The 24,014-nt window shown below is 37.0% G+C and overlaps 1 protein-coding gene across 3 annotated transcripts in view; it reads right to left on the bottom strand.

The window, feature by feature from the left end:
* The window catches only part of LOC150098282 (uncharacterized), a 709,319-nt gene that overhangs the window by 130,261 nt on the left and 555,044 nt on the right, over positions 1–24,014 (bottom strand). For all 3 annotated transcript variants that reach the window (XM_090406261.1, XM_090406264.1, XM_090406263.1), the window contains 2 exons: positions 17,783–17,832; positions 10,928–11,023 (listed from right to left, as the gene is read on the bottom strand). In XM_090406261.1, the coding sequence (XP_090262387.1) occupies positions 10,928–11,023; positions 17,783–17,832 (146 nt within the window). The remainder of the gene's footprint in view (positions 1–10,927; positions 11,024–17,782; positions 17,833–24,014) is intronic.

The following is a 24,014-nucleotide window of genomic DNA, read 5'->3' as shown; positions in this document are numbered from 1 at the left end:
GAGCAAATGGAGGTGCTGAGTCCAGGAGAAGATGGGTGACTAGTGGCATTCTGAAAGGCCTTGGTTCCTTAGTACTTGGTTCCAGATGTTTTATAGAAACGTGTGATAGACATAATTATACTTTTAAAAAATGGTTTAACACATATGAAGGAAATCAGAATTTATTTACATTTTCTATATATTTTATTCACTGTAACACGAGTATCAATTAGGGAAAGAGAGCAAAAGAGTTGGTTATAATATTCAAAATTCAAACTTACAACCAGGTTGCAGTTATAACATTCAGAATGTTCAGAATAATCAAACAGCATGAGGCGTACTTTTGCTCATCTCAGTTGCATCTGAGTGAGCAGGAGACAACACTGTTAAGGTATAGTTGTGTAATTAAAAAAAAATTCATATTTAAAAATAAAAATAAATAAATCATGACCAATTTATGGTGATTATTTCCCAAAACTTGGATACAGGTACAAAGTCTGTTCGATTAAGATTACGATGACGATAGTGTTTCACATTTCAAGGAATAGACAATCGAATTTAAATCTACTATAGTGTAACATCTTTATCAGATCCAATGAACTCTATGTCTAGCATCGATGGTATGAGAAGCAAGACTTGAACCCTCTGATCCTAGAAATCATATGCAATCTTAGTGTTCTTTGATTCTGATCTTAGCAAAAAGACAAGTCTGCCCAAAACAGCAAAGTCAATATGAACAGGATACCTGATAGACACCAGGTAAGGATAGCAGATGGTAAGAAAGAAGATAACTTTTGTGCTGTTTTGAAAATAGTGTACAGATTGTATTTGTGGAGAATCTTTGCTATTTGTTCAGAAATTTTCTTCACATCAGATTGTAGTCTGGCTGAAGGATTATAATTATCAATTATTTTCTGGATGGTGGTTTCTTTATAGCCATTAGACAATAAAGTTGTATTTTGTTTAATTCTTATGATACGAGGCAGTCCAAAGAACAAATTGTATGTGCTCTGTGTACAAGAATTTTGATAATACTTGTCTTGCTTGTGTGAAGAATGATGTGAAGTTGGGTGGATATACCTTGTTAGTGAAGGAAGGCTTCCTGCAGATGGAAAATTCAAAATTGGGATCAAACTTGATCAATTTATAGGCGGTGCCTGTGAATAAGTTTCATTAAACTTGTGCTCCCGAATTTTATCGTAATTGCAAGTATCTTTTTTGTGCAAAATAACCAGTAAACGGAATACAGAGGATACTAAGGAGCCAGTTACTTCTACAGAACTCGTAAATACCCATAGTCCTTCATATCAGTTATTTTTCAATTAAAAAAAACAGCCACACGAAAGCGCCCAATATGTCTACCATGCAAAGTAAAGATGGCGGCAACAAAGGCCAACAATGAAAGATTACTTCTAGTCCTATCAGCATAGCGCAGCCGATAGCCAACAAACCGAAAGACAATACGAAGTGCCGCAATTGCGAAACTGAAGTTACTGAAAGAAAAAAAAAAAGGTATATCGTCTGATTTCTGTTGCAACTGGTTAATACTTCCTTTGTGAAAATAGATGAATCGGCGCTCAAGCTTTTCTTCAAACTGAACCCGATTTTTTTCTGTTCGATGTGCCTTCCTTCTGTTAAACAGCTACTGAACCTAGGCAAACGAGTTGAAAGCCTCAAACAACAACTTAATAACACAATCGATACTTTCTCGCCAAAAATCTGAAAATTGGAAACAAAGCTCGAGATACTCGACAACCAGCGGCCAATCGCAAGTGCATCTGTACGGGCTAACAAACTCCATGATTCAATCGCATCAATGGTACATGCGTCACTCGAGGCCGAAAGCAGGAGACTCAACGCCATTATTCTGAACTTTGAGGAGGAAAACGGTAAATATTTAAAAGAAGAAGTTAGCAAACTAGCAGGTGAATGCAACTTCGATCCCAGGAACATCATCAAATGTCATCGATTCGGTTCCATATACAAAAGAAAGGACAGAACGAACTTTCCACATCTCGTGAAAGTGATCTGTGATACACTGACAAATACTTCCAAATTAATAACGGTGATAAATAGCAAGTTAAAGGACAGTTGCCCCAATCGCCTGTGTGTGCTCGACCTGACTTAACCTTTGAACAAAGATGCCAACTCTGAAGACAGCTAGAAGAAATTCGCCAAAACGGAGACAACAGCTGCTCCATAGACTACAAACAAACCAAACTAGTGCAAAAACCAAGTGATGCCACTAGTAGCCACCAAGGAGATAAGAATGCAGGAACGGCATAGGAAACGTGCAAGACCCCTAGCGGTCAAAGCCATGCCCCACAGACCCTTGCATATCCACTACACCAACATCAGTGGTCTCAACTCCAACCTTAATAGCATTCACTATCATCTACAGTCAACCAAACCCCACCTACTCTTCTTAACAGAAACTCAAATTTCACCTTCCCCTGACACCATTCATCTCAACCATCCAAACTATTCACTATTTAACTCCTTTCGATCCAAGGGTGGTGTGTGCACATATATCCGCTCTGACATACCCTGCCAGAGAGCACCTAACCTAGAATTGAACAACTTTGACCTCCTTTGGCTAAAAATATCTTTCCCCCACTCGGTAAAATTCATCTGCTGTCTCTATCGCTCTCCCAATACCACCAACCACTCTGAGCTCTTTAATTTCCTCTCCTCAAAAGTTGATTTCCTCCAGTCCCACTATCCTAATAGTGAAATCATCCTCCTAGGTGATTTTAATGTCCATAACACCAACTGGCTTTCCTCTCCCAGTTGTACAGATCCTACAGGCAGAGATGCTGAAATATTTGCCATCACCAATGACCTCACACAAAGTGTTCACAAGTCGACCAGAATACCAGATAGCAAGGAAGAAATCACCACCCAAATACCCTAGATCTCTTCCTTACCAATGACCCTTCCAAATATACAGTGAATGTAGTGAGCCCCTGGGTAATTCTGACCACAACCTAGTGCTCACCTCCTACCCCATGCAACAACGCTTACACAGTCACACTTGCACAAGAGTAGTTTGGCATTATAACAGTGCCAAATGGGACAGCCTCCGAGATGACTATGCTTCATTCCCATGGTTGGACTATTGTTTGCAGTCTTCCAATACAAACATATGCAATGAACACATCACCAATGTAATCCTCACTGGCATGATATTTTTCCTCATTCCCCCACACCACTCTGAACTGCCGTCCCCTATCCAAACCCTGGTTCTCCAAAAGATGCGCCAAGGCTGCACTAATGAAAAATCAGGCATACCACAACTGGCTCAAATTAAGAACACCATCCTCCTTCAGTGCCTATACTGAAGCCCGAAACAAATGCAAAAAATTATCAATGATTCCAAAACAGAATTTGAACGGGCAAAAAGCAGGAAACTTGCAGCCTGTCCTAGCGGCAGCCATGCCTTTTGGTCTCTTGCCAAAGCAATTGGTCGCAACTTTTACCCTACACTACTCCCATCCCTATCATACCCAGATGGCTCAATTGCAACATCACCCACAGAAAAAGCTAAGCTAATCTCCTGGCTTCACACTTTGCCTGCAATGCATGCATAACTGACAATGGCAAATGACCCCCTAGTCATTCCAACTGCCCAACATACAATGCCTCCTGTATCCTTTTGCCAGAAAGAGATCATAAACCTGTTGTCAAAATTAGACACAAAAAAGCCCCTGGCCCTGATGGCATTCCTCCAATTGTCCTGAAGGTCTGTGCAGCATAACTGACTCCTATCCTATGCTGTCTGTACACACTATCTTACTCCACTGGTGTATATATACCTATATTCAATCCATTCCCAAAAAAGGAGACAAATTGCTGCCATCTAACTACTTCACTCTATTTCACTCACCTCAATCCTATCTAAAGTGATGGAGAAAACCATCAATTCTCAACAACTACTCTACCTTGAATGTACCCAGCTATTAAGTGACAACCAGTACGGATTCCGCTGATGTCGATCAACAGGTGACCTGCTCTCATATATCACCCATCTCTGGACATATACCATGGAAAAATTTGGCGAATCCCAAGTAGTTGCACTTGATATCTCTAAAGCCTTTGACCGGGTCTGGCACAAAGGCTTACTAAGCAAACTTCCATCATTTGGACTGTCTCAGAACTTCTGCAGATGGATTGCCAGCTTCCTGTTAGGATGCACACTATGTGTAATGGTAGATGGCTCCTTATCCTCCCACTATCCAACTAATGCTGGGGTCCCACAAGGTTCATTTCTCTCACTACCCTCTTCCTTCTATACATCGATGACCTACCTCAGTTGACCTCCAACCCAATACACAGTTTTGCAGATGACAGCACATTGCACTTCTCCCTTTCATTTGATAAGCCTTACCCTACACAACTCACTTCAACCCACAGGACAACAACCATAACTTCAATTAACGCAGACCTCCAAAACATCCTCCGATGGGGCTCAGATAACCTCGTCAACTTCAATGCTAGTAAAACCCAGTTCTGTCTTATTTCCCACAAAAAAGAACCATTATCTCCCAGCATTATTTTTGATAACACTTAAATTCCCAGACAAGATGAAATTTCTCTTCTCGGAATTACCATGACATCAGGCCTCTCCTGGCATAAACACATCACAACCATTGCATCCTTAGCTTCCAAAAAACTAGGCTTTCTCTTTCGTTCAAGACGTTACTTCACTTCAAAACAGCTGTTAACCTTATACAAATCGCAAATCCACCCAGCTATCGAATACTGTTCTCACATTTGGCTAAACAGATAAGTCAATAGAGTTACGCATTGAGGAACACAAGAGGGACATCGCTTACAAGAGAACATGTGCCAGTGCTTTATCTAACCATGTTTTGTTTTCGGCCAATTCTGATGAAGAAAACCATAGCCATACTATCCTTTGGGACAAATCTAACAACATTTACCGTTGCCATGACAAATTGGAAAGGAAGATTATAGAATCTAAGGAAATCATCCTCAACCCTATACATCTAAATAACAACCTAAGCTACAACCTTTCAGACTGTCACTCTGTTGTGATCAAATACTGGCGCTCACGAGATGCTATATGCACGCACACGTCTAACAATGTAGCCAACGAGGGAACAACTTTGAATACATTGACTTCAACATTTTAACGTTAAATATATACATTTACTTTATGCGATGTTTACAGTTTTTTCTCCCATGTTTAATGGTTATTTCTTTTATAATGTGCACCTGACGAAGGCTGTTTAAAAAAGCTGAAACTAATTGTGTAGTTATAATAAACTGATTTTTTCCATTTCTCTCAGTTAAAGTCATTCAATTCTTTTTAAATATATATATATATATAAATTGATAAAAAATAGAAAAAAAAAAAATCTTTAGCCCACCCACAGTACCAAATTTACTATAGCGCTTTGCACAAATAACCTTTCATGAGCAATATAAAAAAAAGTCATCAGAATAAAGGAACAAAATTTCGTATTGTACATTATGTAGGCTGTGTTAATGCTGTTAAGGTATTTTCATTGGTTGAAAGTTTTTCGTTGCTGGGGAACTGCTAAACTTAAGATATTATATTGCAGTGGTGGACAATCAGAATGTTTTTATTTCAATGGCTTTTGGATATTCTTAACTTTGTTTCTTTTCTTTTTTTCTTTGGAAGCTAAGAATGATTTCTTTCTTAAGAGTTCTATAAAAAGCGTTCCTATCACTAAACTATGCAATCTATATTTCCTCAATCTCTCTCCATTGCTAATATTCCACAGCCTTGATATTGTGTTAGTCACTTGTCTCTATCTCTCTCCTTTTTTTTTTTGGGCCCATACATGAGAGGTTGGTAGATCAATTTATAGTACATTAGTACCGTGTACGGGTTGGGAAAGAAGGTACTTGTTCACATCGGATTTGAATGACTATATATTGTATTCCTTAAGGAATACATCAAGGAGAAGACTGTTCCATAGTATAGCAGTTGCAGAGATGAAAGAGGAGGAGAAGAAACTTGTTCTGTGGGTTTCAAGGTGCACTGTGTAGGGATGTTGAGCAGCAGCTGCACATGTTCCAACAAGCTTAGTACTAAGTGGGAGAATTATTGATGCTATTTCGGATGAACATTTTCCATGTTCATCCGAAATAGAAAACACACAGTGCAGAGACCAATTGTGCGAAAGTTGAGGGGGGGGGATGAGTTGGTAAGAGATGGATCATTAATAAGTCTGATTGCTCTCCTTTGTATTGAGTCGAGCATTTTGAGGGAGCTTTTGGGGGCCCCACCTCATATGTGGGAGCAGTATTCAATGGTTGAGAGGATTTGTGATTTGTGTAAGGTTAACAGCTGTTCAGGGGTGAAGTAACGTCTTGAGTGAAAGAGAAATCCAAGTTTTTTAGAAGCTGAGGATGCAATGGTTGTGATGCGTTTATGCCAGGAGAGGCTTGATGTCAGAAGAGAAATCTCATTGTCTCCTCTGCTGCATCCCCTAAGGGCAATGTTCATGATTGTAATCCATGTGTGTTCACGGGGCTGGTTTGCCTGTTTGAGGGATGAAAAACCCCAGATAAACTGGGGGAAAACTGCTTATCAGCAGTATTCCTGATTACCCTACCTACAACCTTTCAGACTGTCACTCTGTTGTGATCAAATACTGGCGCTCACGAGATGCTATACGCATGCACACGTCTAACAATGTAGCCAACGAGGGAACAACTTTGAATACATTGACTTCAACACTTGAATACATTCTGCAAAAACGCCTTATCAGCAGTTTTTGCAGAATGATTTGAATAGGCTGAAATTGTGGGCATGGGAAAATGGGTGTCAGTTCAATGTCGGTAAATGCAAAGTCATTCACTTCGGCGTGATTAGATATCCAATGCTGTATTATATTGGTGGGATTGTGCTAGAAGAAACTGATCAGGCTAGGGATCTTGGAGCGTTAGTAGATATGGAATTGAAGTTCAAGGGCCTTGTAAAAAAAGATTGCAATGTATTTTGCCTCTTTACAAGGCCTTGATAACACCTCACATAGACTACAGTATGCAGGTCTGGTCTCCTGGATTCCATTGTGATTCTGATACAGTGGAAAGAGTGCAAAGGTGAGTGTTAATAATGATATCAGTATTGTGGAATACTGATTATGAAGATAGATTGAGAATTTGTAGACTGCAGATACTAGCAAACAGGAGAAAGAGGGGTGATATGATTGAGACTTACCAACTTTTGAAAGGGTCATACAGAATTTCAGTTGATGGAATTTTTCAATTTATGAAGGGTGTTGAAAGGACAAGAGGGATCCTTGGAAGCTGAGAATGAATGCTGCTAAGAAGGGGGGTGAGGGCTAGATTTTTCTTTCATAGTGTGGTGCATGATTGGAATGGATGTTGTGAGTGCAAGTAGTGTGAATGAATTCAAGAATAAGTATGATAGCTGGTGTATGTAGTATGTGGCCTCCCTCGATGAGTCTCTGACTCCGTGGAGGTCTCTCTTAATAATAATAATAGCATTGCTCAAGGCACCACACTAGTGCTTCAGCAATATTATTATTACAGCAAGGACTCACCAATGTAGGGATACTCTACAATTTCACATCAACATTTAATCCACTAACTACAAAGAACACCATTACCATCATCTACCATTGCCATCTATTGCCCATAAATTCTATATGTGTTCTCCTTGCCGATTTGTGTATATGCGGGATGAAAAACAAGTTTCTGGTAGAAAACATCCTTCTACTTTCATATGAGATCAGCTAACTGAACTTCATTTGAAAAAGCCCATATAACATTTCCTCTCATGAGGATGATAACAGAACTCAGGTCTTTCCCATTCAAAGGTTGCAATGTACAGTCATTCTTCCAAGTGAGCTATGGAGCCACAGAACAAGGATAGGAGGGTGAGAATTAGTTTTTTTTTTCCTTTTTTTTTTTTCTCCCCCATACAGGGTGGTTGAATTGTGAAATTAATTACCTGATAGGGTAATGAATATGCAGATGTTGAATTGGTTTAAGGAGTGGTATCATAGACTACACACGCACACACACACACACACACAAGAATTTATTATTATTACTATACAGGTATAGCCATGGAGTCCGAAGATTCATTATGGGAGTTCCATTGTTTTCACACTAGACATTATTCACACAACAATGTCTGATAGGGTGATGAATATGCAGATGTTGAATTGGTTTAACCCTTTAACTGCTACGGTCGAGTTAACTCGAGCGCAGAAAAAATGGTGACTTTGTTACGATCGAGTTAACTCAATTTGAACTTTCAATGTGTAATACTCATTTAACCCTTTAACTGCTGAGAACGTATTATTACAGGCTCGGAAATACACACCTCCTTTGCTGAGCCCATATATGTACGGTTGGCGCGTCTCCCATATGCAGACAATTTTTTTAGTATGGAAAGAATCGCAAGATATTCAAACTTCACGGGTAGGTTCCTCCATCTATTGCCAACCAATTGAAGTTTATTTGACTTGTTTTTCTGTCCTTGTATGACATCTAAAGAAAAAAATTTGAACTGGTGCAACTATTCATATGCAGCACGATGCATAAACCGCGTGACTGCAGGAATTTCAGGGATGTCGCAATATGGCATCTATTAGCTCTCCTCTTGTTTGTCCTCGGTTCTCTCATACCAAAATACTCTCTTGTTGTTTCCATTACCTCGATACTGAATGCTCTCTCTGTCAGCTGTCAATCATACATCAAACTTCTTGGAAAGCATGCACACTCCATGAAAATGGAAAGTTATGTATAATGGCTGACATGTCATCTCCATTAGCTGTCTGGACTTCTTACTTCAGTTAAGGTAAGAATTTTAATTGATTTTATTTATAAATTTTTGCAAAATTAATTGAGCACATGGGACAATGTCAGTAGAATATAAAATCAGCAGTTAAAGAGTTAAGGAGTGGTATCATACCTATATACTGATCATACCTCTCATTCAGTGATAAAGCACTCATGATGACTTCTGGCAGTTCATTCAACCCACTCACCACATTACAAGAAAAAACTTCATCCTGACACCCTTGATAAGCATGCTCTAACATAATTTCCATGAGTGATCCTTTATTCTTTCCCTTCTTGCCATGTACTGAAAAAAAAAGTCTTCAGTGTCAATCCTATAAAATCTTTTTAATCATGTCTATGCTTTTTGTCTATCAGCTAGTTTGAAGACCACAGATCATCAATCTTTTCTCACATCAGCAATAATCTTTGTCACTTGCTGCTGGATCCTTTCCACCACTTCTTCATCTCCATGGAATCTGGGTGTTCAGATCTGCATATATATATATATATATATATATATATATATATATATATATTATATACATACATATACACACACAGATGTAGCTTTATATAGGGGAACAATAACTTCTCTATCCCTGCTTGTTAGTGAGTTCTTCAATAATCTAATCCGATCTGCTGTTTTTCTACATTCACAATATGTTCTCTAAACTTCAACTCCTTGTCCACAATAATCCCAAAGTCCCTGGCCTCATCAGTTTCCTGCAGTTCATTTCCATCTATATAGTACACAACTTCTGATTTCTTCTTAATTTGGTCTTATATTTGGCCACATTAAACTGGTAGCCATTTACCTTTGCCCACACTGCTAGTAGTTAAAACCTTCCTACAGGATCTCTGCATCATTTTTCCCAATTTAGCATCATCAGCAAACAACTGAATATTTTCTCTCAAATCATTTCCTATAACATTGATGTACAAAATAAACAGAGGACCAAGTACTAAGCCTTCTGGTACACCACTGATTATCTGCCTTCTCCTCCATATATCACTCTTTGATATCTGTCCATCAGCCAGACTCTAATCCAAATAACCAGATTCATATTCATGCCCATTTACTCCAATTTATGAAACAGATCTATGTCAAATGCTTTTGTGAACATTTGAGACACTGGAGTTGAATAAGGGAAATGGCTACTGTGATATTGCTGGACAGAAGTCCAGCAATATCACTGAGTAGCATTTCCCTTATTCAACTCCAATGTCACTTTATTGTAAAAAGTAAGCAAATTATTAAGGTGAGAACCATAATGTTGACACTTAAAGAGTATCACATTCCCGCCCACCCAATCCTGAATTCTGCCTTTCAACAATTTCTCTAATAGCTTAACCACTACTCCTGAGATGATGATTGGCCTATAATTTGCTACTAGATAATTAGATATTCTGTCATGGACTCTTCTTTAAGCAAAATTAATATTTTACCCTCTTTCCATTCCAGTGGCACCTTCCCAGTATTGAGGCTTAAATTAAACAGCTTAATCAGAGGAGCTGATTAAGCGGTTCTGCAATATTTTAAGCACCTCAGTTTATTCAACCTCCATTCTCCCATCACTTAATGTAACATCTCTCACTTATTCTCACTCTGGAAGAAAACCTCTGCTACTTCCGTATGTGATTGGCTAACTCACATTCAATTGAAAAAACTCATATAAAAATTCCTTTTGTTATAACAAGAATAGAACTTGGATCTCTTCCAATCAAAGGGTGTAATGTACAGCCATTCTTTCAACTGGTAACCCTAACCTTAGCAGTATTTATTATTATCTGAAATAGTGCAAGTCCTATTGTTAATTTTTCTTGCGTTTATCAGATGAAAATCCTGAGCTCTGCAAAGAAAAACCTGCTTGCCCATGCCCGAGACTAACTCTGGAACTCATAGAATAAAGCCTTATAAACGGTTCCTCTAGTCATAGACACCAGAACAAAACTTAGAATGTTCCCCCCCCCTCACCCTCCCAAGACGGACTAGTGCTATCAGTTGAAATGGCATTTGTAATGCAAATACCATTTTCTACAGGGCTACCAGACTTTGAGAATTTATATATTTTAAAGTTTTATAAAATGGTTTAAAATTTGCAAGGTGTCAATTTCAGAACATGAAATTATACTTTACCTTATTAGAGCCAACTAGTGCATTGGAAGTTATTGCTGGTTCATCAAAACTAACTGATGCCTCTTTAATATTTTTCTGAACATCCACAGGGGAAAGCTGCAGAACAATAAATGATATAAATTCCATTACAAAAATTATTACAATCAACTAAAGAAAAAACAAGATAAACACAATAACAGACTTAATGAAATTGCACAAATATTTTGGGTAATTTCAGTAGTACTGTTAATATCAATTAAAGTGTATTACTGTGTTTTATCATGTGTTTTTTTTCTAAATGATCATTATGCCACAAGTTCCTTTAAAGATTAACACTATTGCAAGATTTTAGTAAAAAAAAAATTCAGAAAATGTCTTTTTACTTAATAACATTTATCTCTCATTACAGAAAAATTACTAATTTTTACTGTTGCAAAACTTCCACCAGAACAAAATAGAAAAAATAGCTACAGTGAGTGTTGATTGTACACTATTTTAAAAAGTGCTTCATTTTATAATTAAGCAGAATTGCACATGGTCTTAATTCATCAGAATTTTGTCAAACTAACATTTGATGTTTTCAAAAGATTATCTTAAAAATTACCCAGATCACCAGAAACTCAGTTATTCATTTTTTTTTTTTTAATAGATAACAGAAAAGACATGAACAACATATATATATATATATATATATATATATATTGGGTTGTTGCAAATGAAATGGCTGATTTTAAGGATTGAAAAAGAAGAGAATAAAAAGAAGAAGAATACCTGTTGAATCAAAGTAATCTCCAGCAGCATCAATGCATTGTTGCAATGTGACAAGGTCATTTATACCACATTTGTAAAAATCAGTGTCTCTGGAAGTGATGAAGTCCTCCACTGCCCGATAAATTGATGCATCGTTGGCAAAGCATTTCTTGGAAAAAAATGGCTCAAGTGAAGGGAAAAATGGTAATCTGTTGAGGAAATGTCAGGAGAGTATGGAGGATGAGGCACAATTTCGTATCCCAAATTGTTGACTTGCTGTATGGTTGACACTGCTGTATGTGGTCGGCATTATCCTGAAGCAATAGGACTCCATGTCTATTCACAAGTGCTGGTTGCATAAGGCACAATTTGTCATGCATTTGCCGCATATCTGTACAATATCGAGCTGCATTTATCGTTTCACCTCATGGAAGGAATGAGTAGTAAATAACACCAGCAGAAGACCACTATACAGTAAACATCTTCATTGGATGCAGAGGTGCCTTTGGAGTCCTTCCCGGAGCGTCGTTCACTCCCAACCACTGCGACGAACGTGTACGATTGTCGTAGAATATCCACTTCTCATCCACAGTCACAATTCGTTGCAGGAACGTTTCTTCTTTACTTCTTAAGAGAGAGAGAGAGAAGAGTACACTTCCAAATGGCATGCTTTGTTTTCATCAGTGAGTTCATGAGGCACCCACTTGTCGAGCTTCCTTACTTTTCCTATTATTGCCAAGTGCTGTGAAACAGTTGAGAAGTGTACATTCAGTGGGCGATCTCTCTTACAGTTTGTAGTGGATCTGATTCGATTAAATCCTTTAATTCATTCGAATCAATGGAGGAAGGACGATGGCCACGGGGTTCGTTTTGTAGCCTCAAATCTCCTGAGCAAAATTTTGCAAACCAACGCCGAGTGGATCTCTCATTAGTTGTTCCTCCACCAAATGCTTTATTGATGTTTTTTTACTGCAGCTGCTGCAGAATTTCCCAATTTGAACTCGTAAAGGTATAGCAAACTTAATTCACTGGTTCCATGATTGACTTGATGTCGGTAATATTCAATGTTTAATGCTCATTGAACGAAACAAATATTACAATTACATCACCCACATGTGACGCTGTCACAAGACATTAAAAATTTGTATATACCTCAGTGCTTGCTTTCTTCAGCAACCAGTAGAAACTTGACAGTCATTCAACGGCCATTTCATTTGCAACAACCCAATATACAAAAGATAAGCCGAAATTTGAAATGTTTTTATGTCACGTTTTTTTGTCTCTTCATTGTTTTGAAACGTTCAACAATGTGTTTGCCTTCATGACACAAACACATTATTGTCTCATGTCATCAGAATTGAAGGAGAACCAGCTTACTATCCCAAACTCGGGGGGGCAGAGCCCTCCTAGTGTGTGTATATATATATATATATATATCAATGTATATAAGGTCCAGACATGTTAGTAGATTACTGTGCTTATTTTTCAACTAAAGATGCAAAGAAGACAGAATATGTTCTTCAGGACTAGATCAATTAGGAGTTGTTTAGAATTAATATATTATCCTTATTTAAATTTACAACAGTATCTGAAAATACAACATATTTTAATGTTGTATAACAGTAATAAGGTATATTATAATTTGTGGGTGATCTCAATAGCAGAGTACGAAATGAATTCCAGTCAGACATACATGTTTGGGGGGAGTAAAGATATACATTACTGTCTTTACTCCAATCATGTATGTCAGACATACATGATCGGAGTAAAGACAATAATGGTAAATAGAATTTTACACAGAATTTTACCTCTGAGGTATTTCATTGAATAAACAATTAATCAAACACCAATTACTGTATGGAAATTTGTCACAAATGCAATTGATCAAAAAACAATTTGCCAATAATTTTTCAATAAATTCCTTTCATAATTCACTGCAAAAGTAATTTTCTTGCAAAGTATTGCTTAAAAGTGTTCAGTAAACAATATCTAACATTACCCAAGATCAGGTTTTTGATTAACAACCCATGTCTCCAAATGCAGCATTGCAATAGTACAGGTCAACACGTGTAGGTGGTCATGACTTATAATTATTTTGTCATATTTTAGAATATTATTCTGCAAGTATACATGCTACTTCATTGTGCAGATGATGATATATCTCTAAACGAAAGATTTTATTAATGTACTAAGCACTGAAACAAAAATCCTGAAGGAGGGAAAAATGTTATACATATATACAGGATGTTTCAGAATACCCATTACAAACTTCTAGGATACATAGGGGGGTGTCGGGGATAGATCAGGTTTTGATTAACAATTCATGTCTCCAAATGCAGCATTGCAATGGTACAGGTCAAAAATATTTCACATGCACATCACAAAGAACATAAGCATCAGACACGGGGGAAATTTCATTTTAATTTCATAAATATTTGCAAAAGGTGCTCAAAGCTGTGACCACCAACTTCACAACTTGCATTACACCTATGAAGCAAGTTCTGGTGCACTCTTTCAAAAGTGCCTGGCATGGTTTGGATCCCACACAATGCAATCAGTACCCATGCAAAGAAATCTTCTACTGATTCCACAGAGGTTTTGTATACAAGGCTCTTCATGTGGTCTCAGACAACAAAAGTCCAATGGAGTTAAATTCAGTGGATGTGCAGGCCACACCACTGGGCCACCTCTGCCAATCTATCGCCCACTGAACGTTTTGTGGAGTTTTCACGTGATGTCTGACATCACGTGAAAAGCATGGTGGTACACTGTTATGTTGAAACCATGTGTGGCCTAATGTTCCGACATCTTCCAACAACTGTGGCAGTGTCTCTTGAAGGAATGTTAAGTACAAACTAAAGGGGCCATTCAGGCAGGATGGAAGAAGTATCTTCTTCCGATGAGAAGTATCTCATCACAAATGATGCCTGCCCACATGTTGATAGCAAACTTGTTCTGGAATCCATGGCAGTGAACGATTTCTTCTTTGTACTGTTGTACTGCTCATGAACTATGGTCATCACTACTTACTTTACTTTTACTTCCTATGAAGTATTAGGCCTTAATCATTGCTCTCCATTAGACTCTGTTCTTTGCTTCTCTCTTAATCTCATTCTAGGATTTTCCTATGTATTTCATCTTTTCTGGGTCATCACATTTCTCCTTATGTTCTTCCTACAATTTTTTTTTTTTTTTTTCAGTTCCTGTTTAATTATACTGCTCACCCATTTATTTCAACCTGATTTATTTTCCTGATCTTAATTATGAAATTTGATATTGCTTTCCTTAAAATCCCTTGATCATTTATTGCATTTCTATTTTCACTGACTTTAAATTTTTTTCTAATTAAAAAACTTATGTATCAAGCAGAAAGCATTTCTAAACAGACTATTTCTTAAACTGTGCAGAGACAATGAACTGTTTTAACTGTTCATTGTCACTGCAAAGTTGTTAAACTGTTTTATCTTCCTTTTTTTACCTTGCAGTGTCGAGGGCTTATTAATCATCGGGCCTCAAACCATTCACAGGATAGGTGGTCAGCCCTATGCCCCAGTGCATCCTATGTCCTGTAGTGTTGAGTTCTCAAGGCCGGTTTGCCTGCTTTGTGGGATGAAAAACCCCCAGGATAAACCGGGGAGAAAAAACTTAATGTCCACGCCCAAGACCGGCTAACTTGGCTATGGCAAAGAAAGATCCTTCAGCTCCTCACGTCTTCGACGGGAATTGAACCTCAGACACTCCTTCCCCTGGCATATGGTTGTGAAGAGCACAGCCACTAGGCTAACTGTGCAGACAATGGTTGATCAGTTGTATTAATAGAAACCTTCAACTCTCCCAACATTCCTGATTTTTTCTTATGCTGCATTGACAATAGTCTAATATCAGAGGATTAAACAAAACTTTCACTCTCTTTGACCACTCAGAAATCTATACAATGCAAGCCTGTATCTACTAAAGGAACAAATACAAAATGCCTCCAAAATCCTCAGCATTCTCAACACAGGATGTTATAACTTTTGCCTTAAGCTTTCCAAGCAGTTCACACCTGTTATTTGGGCATTCATTTATGGAATGGCTTTCAGCCAAAAGTGAACCTGAAAATATTTAACAACAATAAAAGAAATTTTAACGAGGAAGTTCAACACTGTCAGATTATACACTTTCGGCCAATAAAACAAATATTGTAAGCAAAAGAATCAACTTTGTAATAATTCTGAAAAAAATCCTATGAACATCGAATTAGCCATCAAAAGACTACTGCCAAATGAAGTCAACATTATTAGGCAATAAGCCTTGACCTTGCTAAAAATATGCACCCTTCTCCCAAATGTAACATATCCAAGGAAAAAATGACAGCCTTGAGATATCTAAAACTGAACTATTACATAGTTATAATAAAAGACAAAGAAAATGCATAACAGATGACTACAATAAGAAATTAAAAAGTTTATTATTATTATTTATCTAATCCACACATGAAAGGCCACAAGACCTATAAGCACATTAGTACCATGTGTGGGCAAGAAGAATGGAAGAGTCTGTTCACATTTTGCTTGAATAGCTGAGGGTTGATATGTTAACAGACATTCCAATAAGATATTCTTCCAAATTTACCACAACACTCGATAGCCCACTACATTTTCTGGATTCGGCACTGGCAGACTTTTCTTTTGTAAATTGATAACAAAATTTAAAAGATGTGGGTTTGACTTAGTGAAAGCCAACCAGAAGAGTGTGACTGCTGAGCTCAATGCTATATATAGCTTTATAAGCCTACCAGTGGTGTTTCAAAAATTTGTATGCTCGATGTAAATGTTATATCGAGTTAAAGGGAGATTATATTGCAAATAAATAAATGATTAGTATTTCTATGGTTGCTCTTTACTTTTATATGAATTTTTTCAGATTATTTAATGAGCAAAACTGCATGTATATTGAAAGAATATCTTCGATGTTGACATCAAAAGAGGGATATATTTACTCTTAAAAAAAAAAAAACAATAAATTCTTGCTAAAGAATATGTAATATATAGATATCAAAGGAACAGTTTATTATAATGGAAGATTTGCTTTAATGAAATTTGTTTTGAATGTCATTAATTGTGTAGACTTTTTGCAGGTAGTACTTATCCTCTTCATACTTCATGACAAATAATGCCGAGATCTGTGTTCTCCAGTTACTTCTGTGATACATCACTAATTCTGCTGCCCTCAACAACCAGCCATTCTTTTTTCCCTTTTTGTTATTCTCTGGCAAGGTAGTTTAGGGCTCCCTCCTTATCATTTTTCCTTCAGTGATCCATCCATATCAAAGCTATTTTTGAAATATGTCTACTATGCATTTTCAGTATATTTCCAACCCCCCACTGGTACTACTTTATTATTATTACGTGATACCTACAAGGAGTCCAAAGACTCATCAAGGGAGGGTACCTACTCTACAACTGTCCATCTCTACCACTCAATTCACCCACTCCAGTGAACCGCAACTACCACCATCATTTACACTAATGCCATCTGCTGCCCACCACCACAACTAGTATTTTCATGGATAATCACAAACATCCATTTTATCGGATATGCTAAGGCTTGGCCAACCAGGCCAGCCTTTTTTTTGCTCAGTATTCATTATAATTCATTGTTTGTCATACATTGGGACAAAAGTATTTTGTTTGAAAACTATTTAGTTTAGCCTCCTTTTTTTTTTTTTTTTTGATCAATTTCCATTTTTCTGATAGATATAATAATAATGATCTTAACACTGCTATTGAGCTAGTTCAATGCAGTGAGTTAGTTTGCTGTAACTATGGTATACTATAAGTACTGATTATATCAAAGATCAAAATTTAGAAGAAATAAAATATTGGATTAGTAGTTTTTAGTAAGAATCAAATAAAAAAGTATATAACTAATGAAACACAACTGAATTTTTTTTAAAGCAATTTTTTAGGTTACTTTAGTTTGGTATAAAATTATGACTCATGTATTTGAATTCATTGAAATATATTTACATGAATTCTGAAATATTTTGAACAGTTAAAATTTACTAGTTTTTAAGCAATGCTTGATTATATTATTCACAGTTTCAGGATAGTGTGTAATAATAATAATTTTTATAATACTTACTGTTTTGTTTGTCTTATTAAGGTTTACATCCACAGCTTTATCATCAGTATCTGTAAAATACATCTGCAGTTATTAAAATTACACTACTTATACTGTACACAGTTCAAGATATTTGAGAAAGTGAAAGATATAAAACTAAAAAGTAGCACCTCTACTGACACCGTTGACATATAAATGTCAGCATAATTGCCACAAGATGATGAGGCAAAAAGGAAATCCAAAATTATGTAAAGATGCATTCTTACCATACCAGAGTACTGTATTATTATTATTGCATCTTCTGTGAAGTCAGAAGACTCGTCATGGGAGGGTCATTCAACTGGCAACACATTATACTGAATCTTAAATCATTAACACTCCCTGCATCATATTCTGGTAATGTGTTCCATTCAATCACAATTCTCCATGTAAAAAATCCTACTCCTCAACCCCCCCCCCCCCCTCTTCACCACACTCTTACATTGCTTCCAGGAATGGCCTCTGGTTCTTCTCCTCTCGTCTTCTAGTGTTTTTATAATCAACTCTAGATTGATCTGATAAAATATCCTCACTAACTTAAAACTGAAATGCTGGCAGTGTTTATCATATTGCTAGACATACAAAACCATTATTATGTACGATGAACACGATGGATTACATCGCATTTCAACATGCTCTAACCCTTCATTAATCAAACGTAGATCATTTAGTTGTGATACCTGTCAACAATTTGCCAGGTTATAAGTTATTAATTTACTAACTTAAACATCACTATCATATCACCTCTTTTTCCCCTATCTCACAAACTCTGCAATACCCTTTTCTTCAACCTCTCTCAATAGCCAACATTACTGAGCCTTGATACTGCTTAGTCAATCGTCTCTGGACTCTCTCTAATATTTCCATATCACAATGAAAACTAGGTGACCAAATCAGCACAAGAGTCCAAATGTATTCTGACCAGTGCTTAATTCAGTAGCATATCCACCTTCTTATTCATACATGTAAGTGTACTACTTATCATAATAAATTTAGTTTAATCCTTTATTGAAGTGTGAGCAAACAAAGTTTGCACCTGAAAATATCTTCAGGACTGGGGTAAGGTAGTACAACACCAGGCAACTAGTAGCAAAGGTGGACCAAGTTAACATCACTCCTATCTCAGTATCTTCCATAATGCAAAACCACATCTCCTTGCAGATATGTATAATGCTATGCATTAAGGCAGTGGTTCTTAACCAGTGTTCCCTGGAACACTGGTGTGTCGTGAAAGGTGAATAGGTATTCTGGTAAATGGAACAGGTCAATAGTTCTGGAATTTGTCATTTTTAAATTAATTTGTCAGTACAAATTAATTTAATAATGGTTTAATTGATGTTTAATTAATTATGAATTATCAATTATTGGTTAATAATGAAAAGTCAGCTAAATTACCAATTAATTATTAATTTATACATTACAAAATAACCAAGGTGTTCTGTCAAAATTTCAGGATTTGTGAAGTGTTCCGTAGTCGAAAAAAGTTTGAGAAACACTGCATTTAGGGAAGGGCTACTACCCAGACCAGTTTCGACATATGCAATAGCAATGATTTTGCATTATGGGAGATACTGAGATAGGAGTGATGTTAGCTTGGTCCACCTTTGCTACGAGTTGCTGGTGTTGTACTACCTTACCCCCGTCCTGAAGATATTTTCAGGTGCAAACTTTGTTTGCTCACACTTGGAGAAAGGATTAAACTAAATTTATTATACTTATCATAGCAACACTAAAATGTGCAATGTTTGCAACACTTCCAATATACCCTCTAAACTTCAATCAATTGTCAAACATCACTCACAAATCTTGAATCTCATCCACATCCTGCAGTACAGCACTGTCAATATAATACACAGCCTTATATTTCTAAACCCAAAATGCAATATTAAAACTATAACCCAACTCCTTTGTCCAAGTCAAAAGTCTATTCAAATCTTCCTGAATGGAATTAACATATGCTGTGCTACTTAAAATCCTCCCCAAATTTTCATCATCAGCAAATAATTTAAGATCCTCAGTCAGTCCACATGATATATCATTTACAAACAAGTTAAACAGCAGGGAACTCAGAACAGCATGCTACTGGTTACCTTCTTTTTTGAGACACTGCTTTATCGTACACAACTAGCCAGTATTGTTCAGAGAACCACATCCAAAACATCTATTCAATATACTCTATTCCCATCCTCTGCCATTTGTACACCAAGCTATTGTGTGCTAATCTATCAAACACTTTTTCACAGTCCAAGAATATCACTGTATATGAATCCCCCTTGCCTAACACAATTTATTACCTTATCATAAAATGTAAGAGAATACTATGTCCATCAACCCAATCCTCTCTCTCTCTGTATGTGTGTGTGTGTGTGTTTTAATATCTGATCCACACATGAAAGGCCATAAAACCTATAGTACATGAAATTAGAAGAAAGGAGGAATCTGTTCACATTTTGCTTGAACAGCTAAAGGTTGTAATCTTTGGGAAAAGCAGAGTGGAAAGACTGTTCCAAAGGACAAAAGTGATGGAATGAAAGAGGAGGCAGTGAAGTTGGTTCGGTGAGTTTCAAGATGGACTGTGAAAGGGTGTTGATTAGCAGTGACTTTTTTTTTTCACAGTTTTGGAGGAGAGTGGAGAAATACTAGTGGCCAATTCAGCAGAGCACTCAAAATGAAAGTATCTGTAGAAGAGGCACAAGGCAGAAACAATGTCTGTAAGACAGGGATTGAAGTGGGTACGAGAGAGAGAGAGAGAGGGAGGGATCATCACTGCCCCACTGGATATAGCTAGGAGATCTGAGTTCAGGTCCCTAGTTATGGTAGATATAGGGGATTCTAATACTTCAGCACTGCAAGGCTTGTCAAAGGAAAAGGAGGTCATCAGCAAAGCTATGGAGAGGACTGGAAGTCTGTGAGAGCAGGTCATTTATATACAAGAGGAAGAGAGTGAAAGAAAGCTGGGTACACCTGTATTGGCGGAGAAATCTGAGGAGAGGAAACCATCCACCATGGCACATAATAAGTGACCAGTGAGAAAGTTGACAATACAGTTATAGAATGAGGAAGGCAGATCATAGGATGGCAGTGTTAAGTAGGTCCCTGTGCCTAACCCGATCAAATGCTCTTGAAATGTCGTAGGCAATCACGAGTTTCTCCAAATTTCTCCATAGATGAGTCCAGAGGTGGGTGGTGAAAGCAAGATCAGCCATAGATTGCAAGTAGTGGAATCCATACTGCCGGTCACTGATCAGTTGGTATGTATCTAGTTGTATGTCTCCATTCTATTCCAACACCTTGACTACAACTGCATTTATACAAACTGGTCTATAATTGGAAACTTCTGTCCTAGAAACATGCTTGTTGAGTGGCACAATTTTGCCTTCTTTCTACTCCTTAGGAACCTTATCCTCTGATTCTCTCTCTATTCATCATGTATAGAAAAATTTCCATTTTGTCAATCTTATAGAACCTCTTGCATAATTAAGTTTCTATCATGTCCTCTCTTTTCCACCTATCAACTAAACTATACAACCCACATGTCTTCAACCTATTCTCATAGGGGAGGCATTCCACAGGTCACTAGATTCTGAATCTTCTTCTCAAACTCTTGATCACCAAGGGAAAAAATGCAGCAAAATCTGTGCACAGCAGTTAAACTGGAAACCCCCCCCCCCCATATCTTTATTGTTAGCGTATTTTTTGACATTCAAGTAAACTTTTTAACTATTTTACCGTTTGCAATATGCTCTCTGAACTTCAATTCTTTGTCCAACATTATCTCTAAATCCCTAGCCTCAATCTTCTGCAATCCTGTATGATCAATGTGATATGTAGTATGCAACCTTTTCAATCTGAAGTGCATGACCATACATTTTTCTATATTAAATTGACAATTATCCTTTGTCCACAAAGCCAATTTATTTAAATCATCATGCAGGATAACTATATCACTTATTATTCTCTTTTATCACCCACTTTTCTCTCCAGTTTGAATCATCAGCAAACAACAGAATATAGAGGTAGTTACAGGGTTGACACTGAGGAGTTCTTTTGCTTGAACAGCAGGAAGGAGCGATGGCAAGGGACCATCCCTGAAAGTTGCAAAAAGGAAGCTGTGAGCAAGAGGGTGAGAAGTGGTTTCTTTGCATCCCTGCTTTGCATTTCTTTGCTTTCGTGGTTGAACCGTGGAATGCATGGCTTGATAGAATGGTGAGAGAAAGAACGGTTAATGAGTTCAAGGAGTGGTATGATAGACTTTGTGTTTCCTAGGAAGGACCTCCCACGATGAGTCTTTTAACTCCATGGAGGCCTGAATAATAATAATAATAACATCCCCCTTTACATCTTTTCCTATATCATTAGTATACAAATTACAGATTAATCAACCCAAGTACACAAAACCCTAATGCCCTACACTAGTTGCTATCATTCTCCTAGATTCCACTCCATCATATACCTTTAGGGTATCTCTGTCAGCCACTCAATATTCATGATACCAGCTTTATTTCCATTCCCATTAGCTCTGACTTTTGTAATAGTTTTCCATGCAGTATGTAGCCATTTCTCTTATCTAATTCTGCTGTCACTATTTTAATATGTGATTAAATAACTAAGGTTATTTAATCACATATTAATCACTATATGTGATTAAATAACTATTAAACTTTGTAAAAGACTTATCTTTTACAAAGCCATACTGCCCAGTGCAGAATATCATATCTCTACCCATCCACTGCTGTATTTTTACCAACTTTTTCAACTGTTTATCTTTTTCTGAGATACTATCTAATTTGCAACTTCTATACTGGGGCTACCTTTATATAACAGAACTATCTTACTCTCTCTTCGAACCTTCTTAGAGCTAATGCAGAGATTAAGCAACTTCATCAGAGACAATGTCAATAATCTTGCACATTTAAGTAGCACACAAACTGACATGCCATTCAGTGCTACTGATGTATTCACAATGATATTTTTCAATATGCTGAGCACCTAGTGTTCTATCTCAATTCTTAAATCAGTCTCTGTCTTATCAGCAACTGCAAAATCTCTGCCTGGATGATACATCTTTGCAAAGTGATCACTCAGCAATTCAACTATTTCTTTTGCTTCTATAACTTTATTACTATCAGTATTGATTAAAGTCATCCATCTACAGTCATTCTTCCTATTTGATTTATTTTGGCCTGCTTAACTATATTTCTTTCATAATCTGATTTGATCTTTCTTACTATACTAATTTTCCTTCTTGCTTGCATTCTGTACTGCTCATGAGTATGCTGATCACCTTTTCTTTATATTCCCTCCACAATGTTTTCCTTTTTTTTTTTTCAGTTCTTGCTTTATATCCCTACTCATCCAATTAACTCTCGCTTGGTTAATCCTCCTGACCATGGATATGCAGTCTGATACTGCTTCTCTTGAATAATTCCGGACCACTTCCAAGGAACTACTGGCATAGTTTCCTTGTAGCTTCTCAAGCCATTGACCTGCTCTAAGATACATCCCTGTCTGTCATAATTATAATCTTTATAGTTCAATATAAACCCTTTCTTGACAGAGAATTCCACATGCTTAGCAACTTTCCAGAACAAGACTGTAAGGTCACTATCACCATTTTCAGGAAGTCTATGTTGGTTATTGATATATCTTCTGATGCTATTATCAGATTCAACACTCTCAAGCCCATGGTATCCTCTATAACATGTTGTTTCAGGTAATTACCCCTTAGCAAATGTATAAATTCCATTTCCTGTTGCCTTACCTGCTTTCCTTCCTCCAATCTATGTCCTCATAGTTGAAGTCTCTTATAATAATTGCTTGGCTTGCACTCATTGTGCTAATCTGCTAATGCACAATGTTGTTATTAGCAATATCCCATCTTCTCTGAAAATACAATACCTGTTATGTTCTATCCCTGTAATCAGGGCTCCAGCAATACACTCACCCACCTGCCACAGGCAAGTGAACTTTATTTTTCTTTCTATATGAAAGACTGTTCATTCTTTTCGTAGTAATAAAAAAAATCAACCTGCCCCCCCCCCCCCAACAGTTGTACTGTCGTAACATAGCAGTTGATAACTTTTAAATGTTTTTCTATTTATATGAAAGATCTCATAAATATCCCCTCATTTCTCTCATAGCATTATAGTGTTCTTTTCACTTCATGCATGCTCCACTATGCATCACACTTTTGGTTTTTGTTTCACTCATGAAG

This window comes from Typopeltis vanoorti, chromosome 16 (genome assembly GCF_054136105.1).
Source record: "Typopeltis vanoorti isolate ZY-2024b chromosome 16, IOZ_Tvanoo_1.0, whole genome shotgun sequence".
In the NCBI taxonomy this organism is placed as follows: domain Eukaryota; kingdom Metazoa; phylum Arthropoda; class Arachnida; order Uropygi; family Thelyphonidae; genus Typopeltis; species Typopeltis vanoorti.
This window is presented reverse-complemented; position numbering and strand designations above follow the sequence as displayed.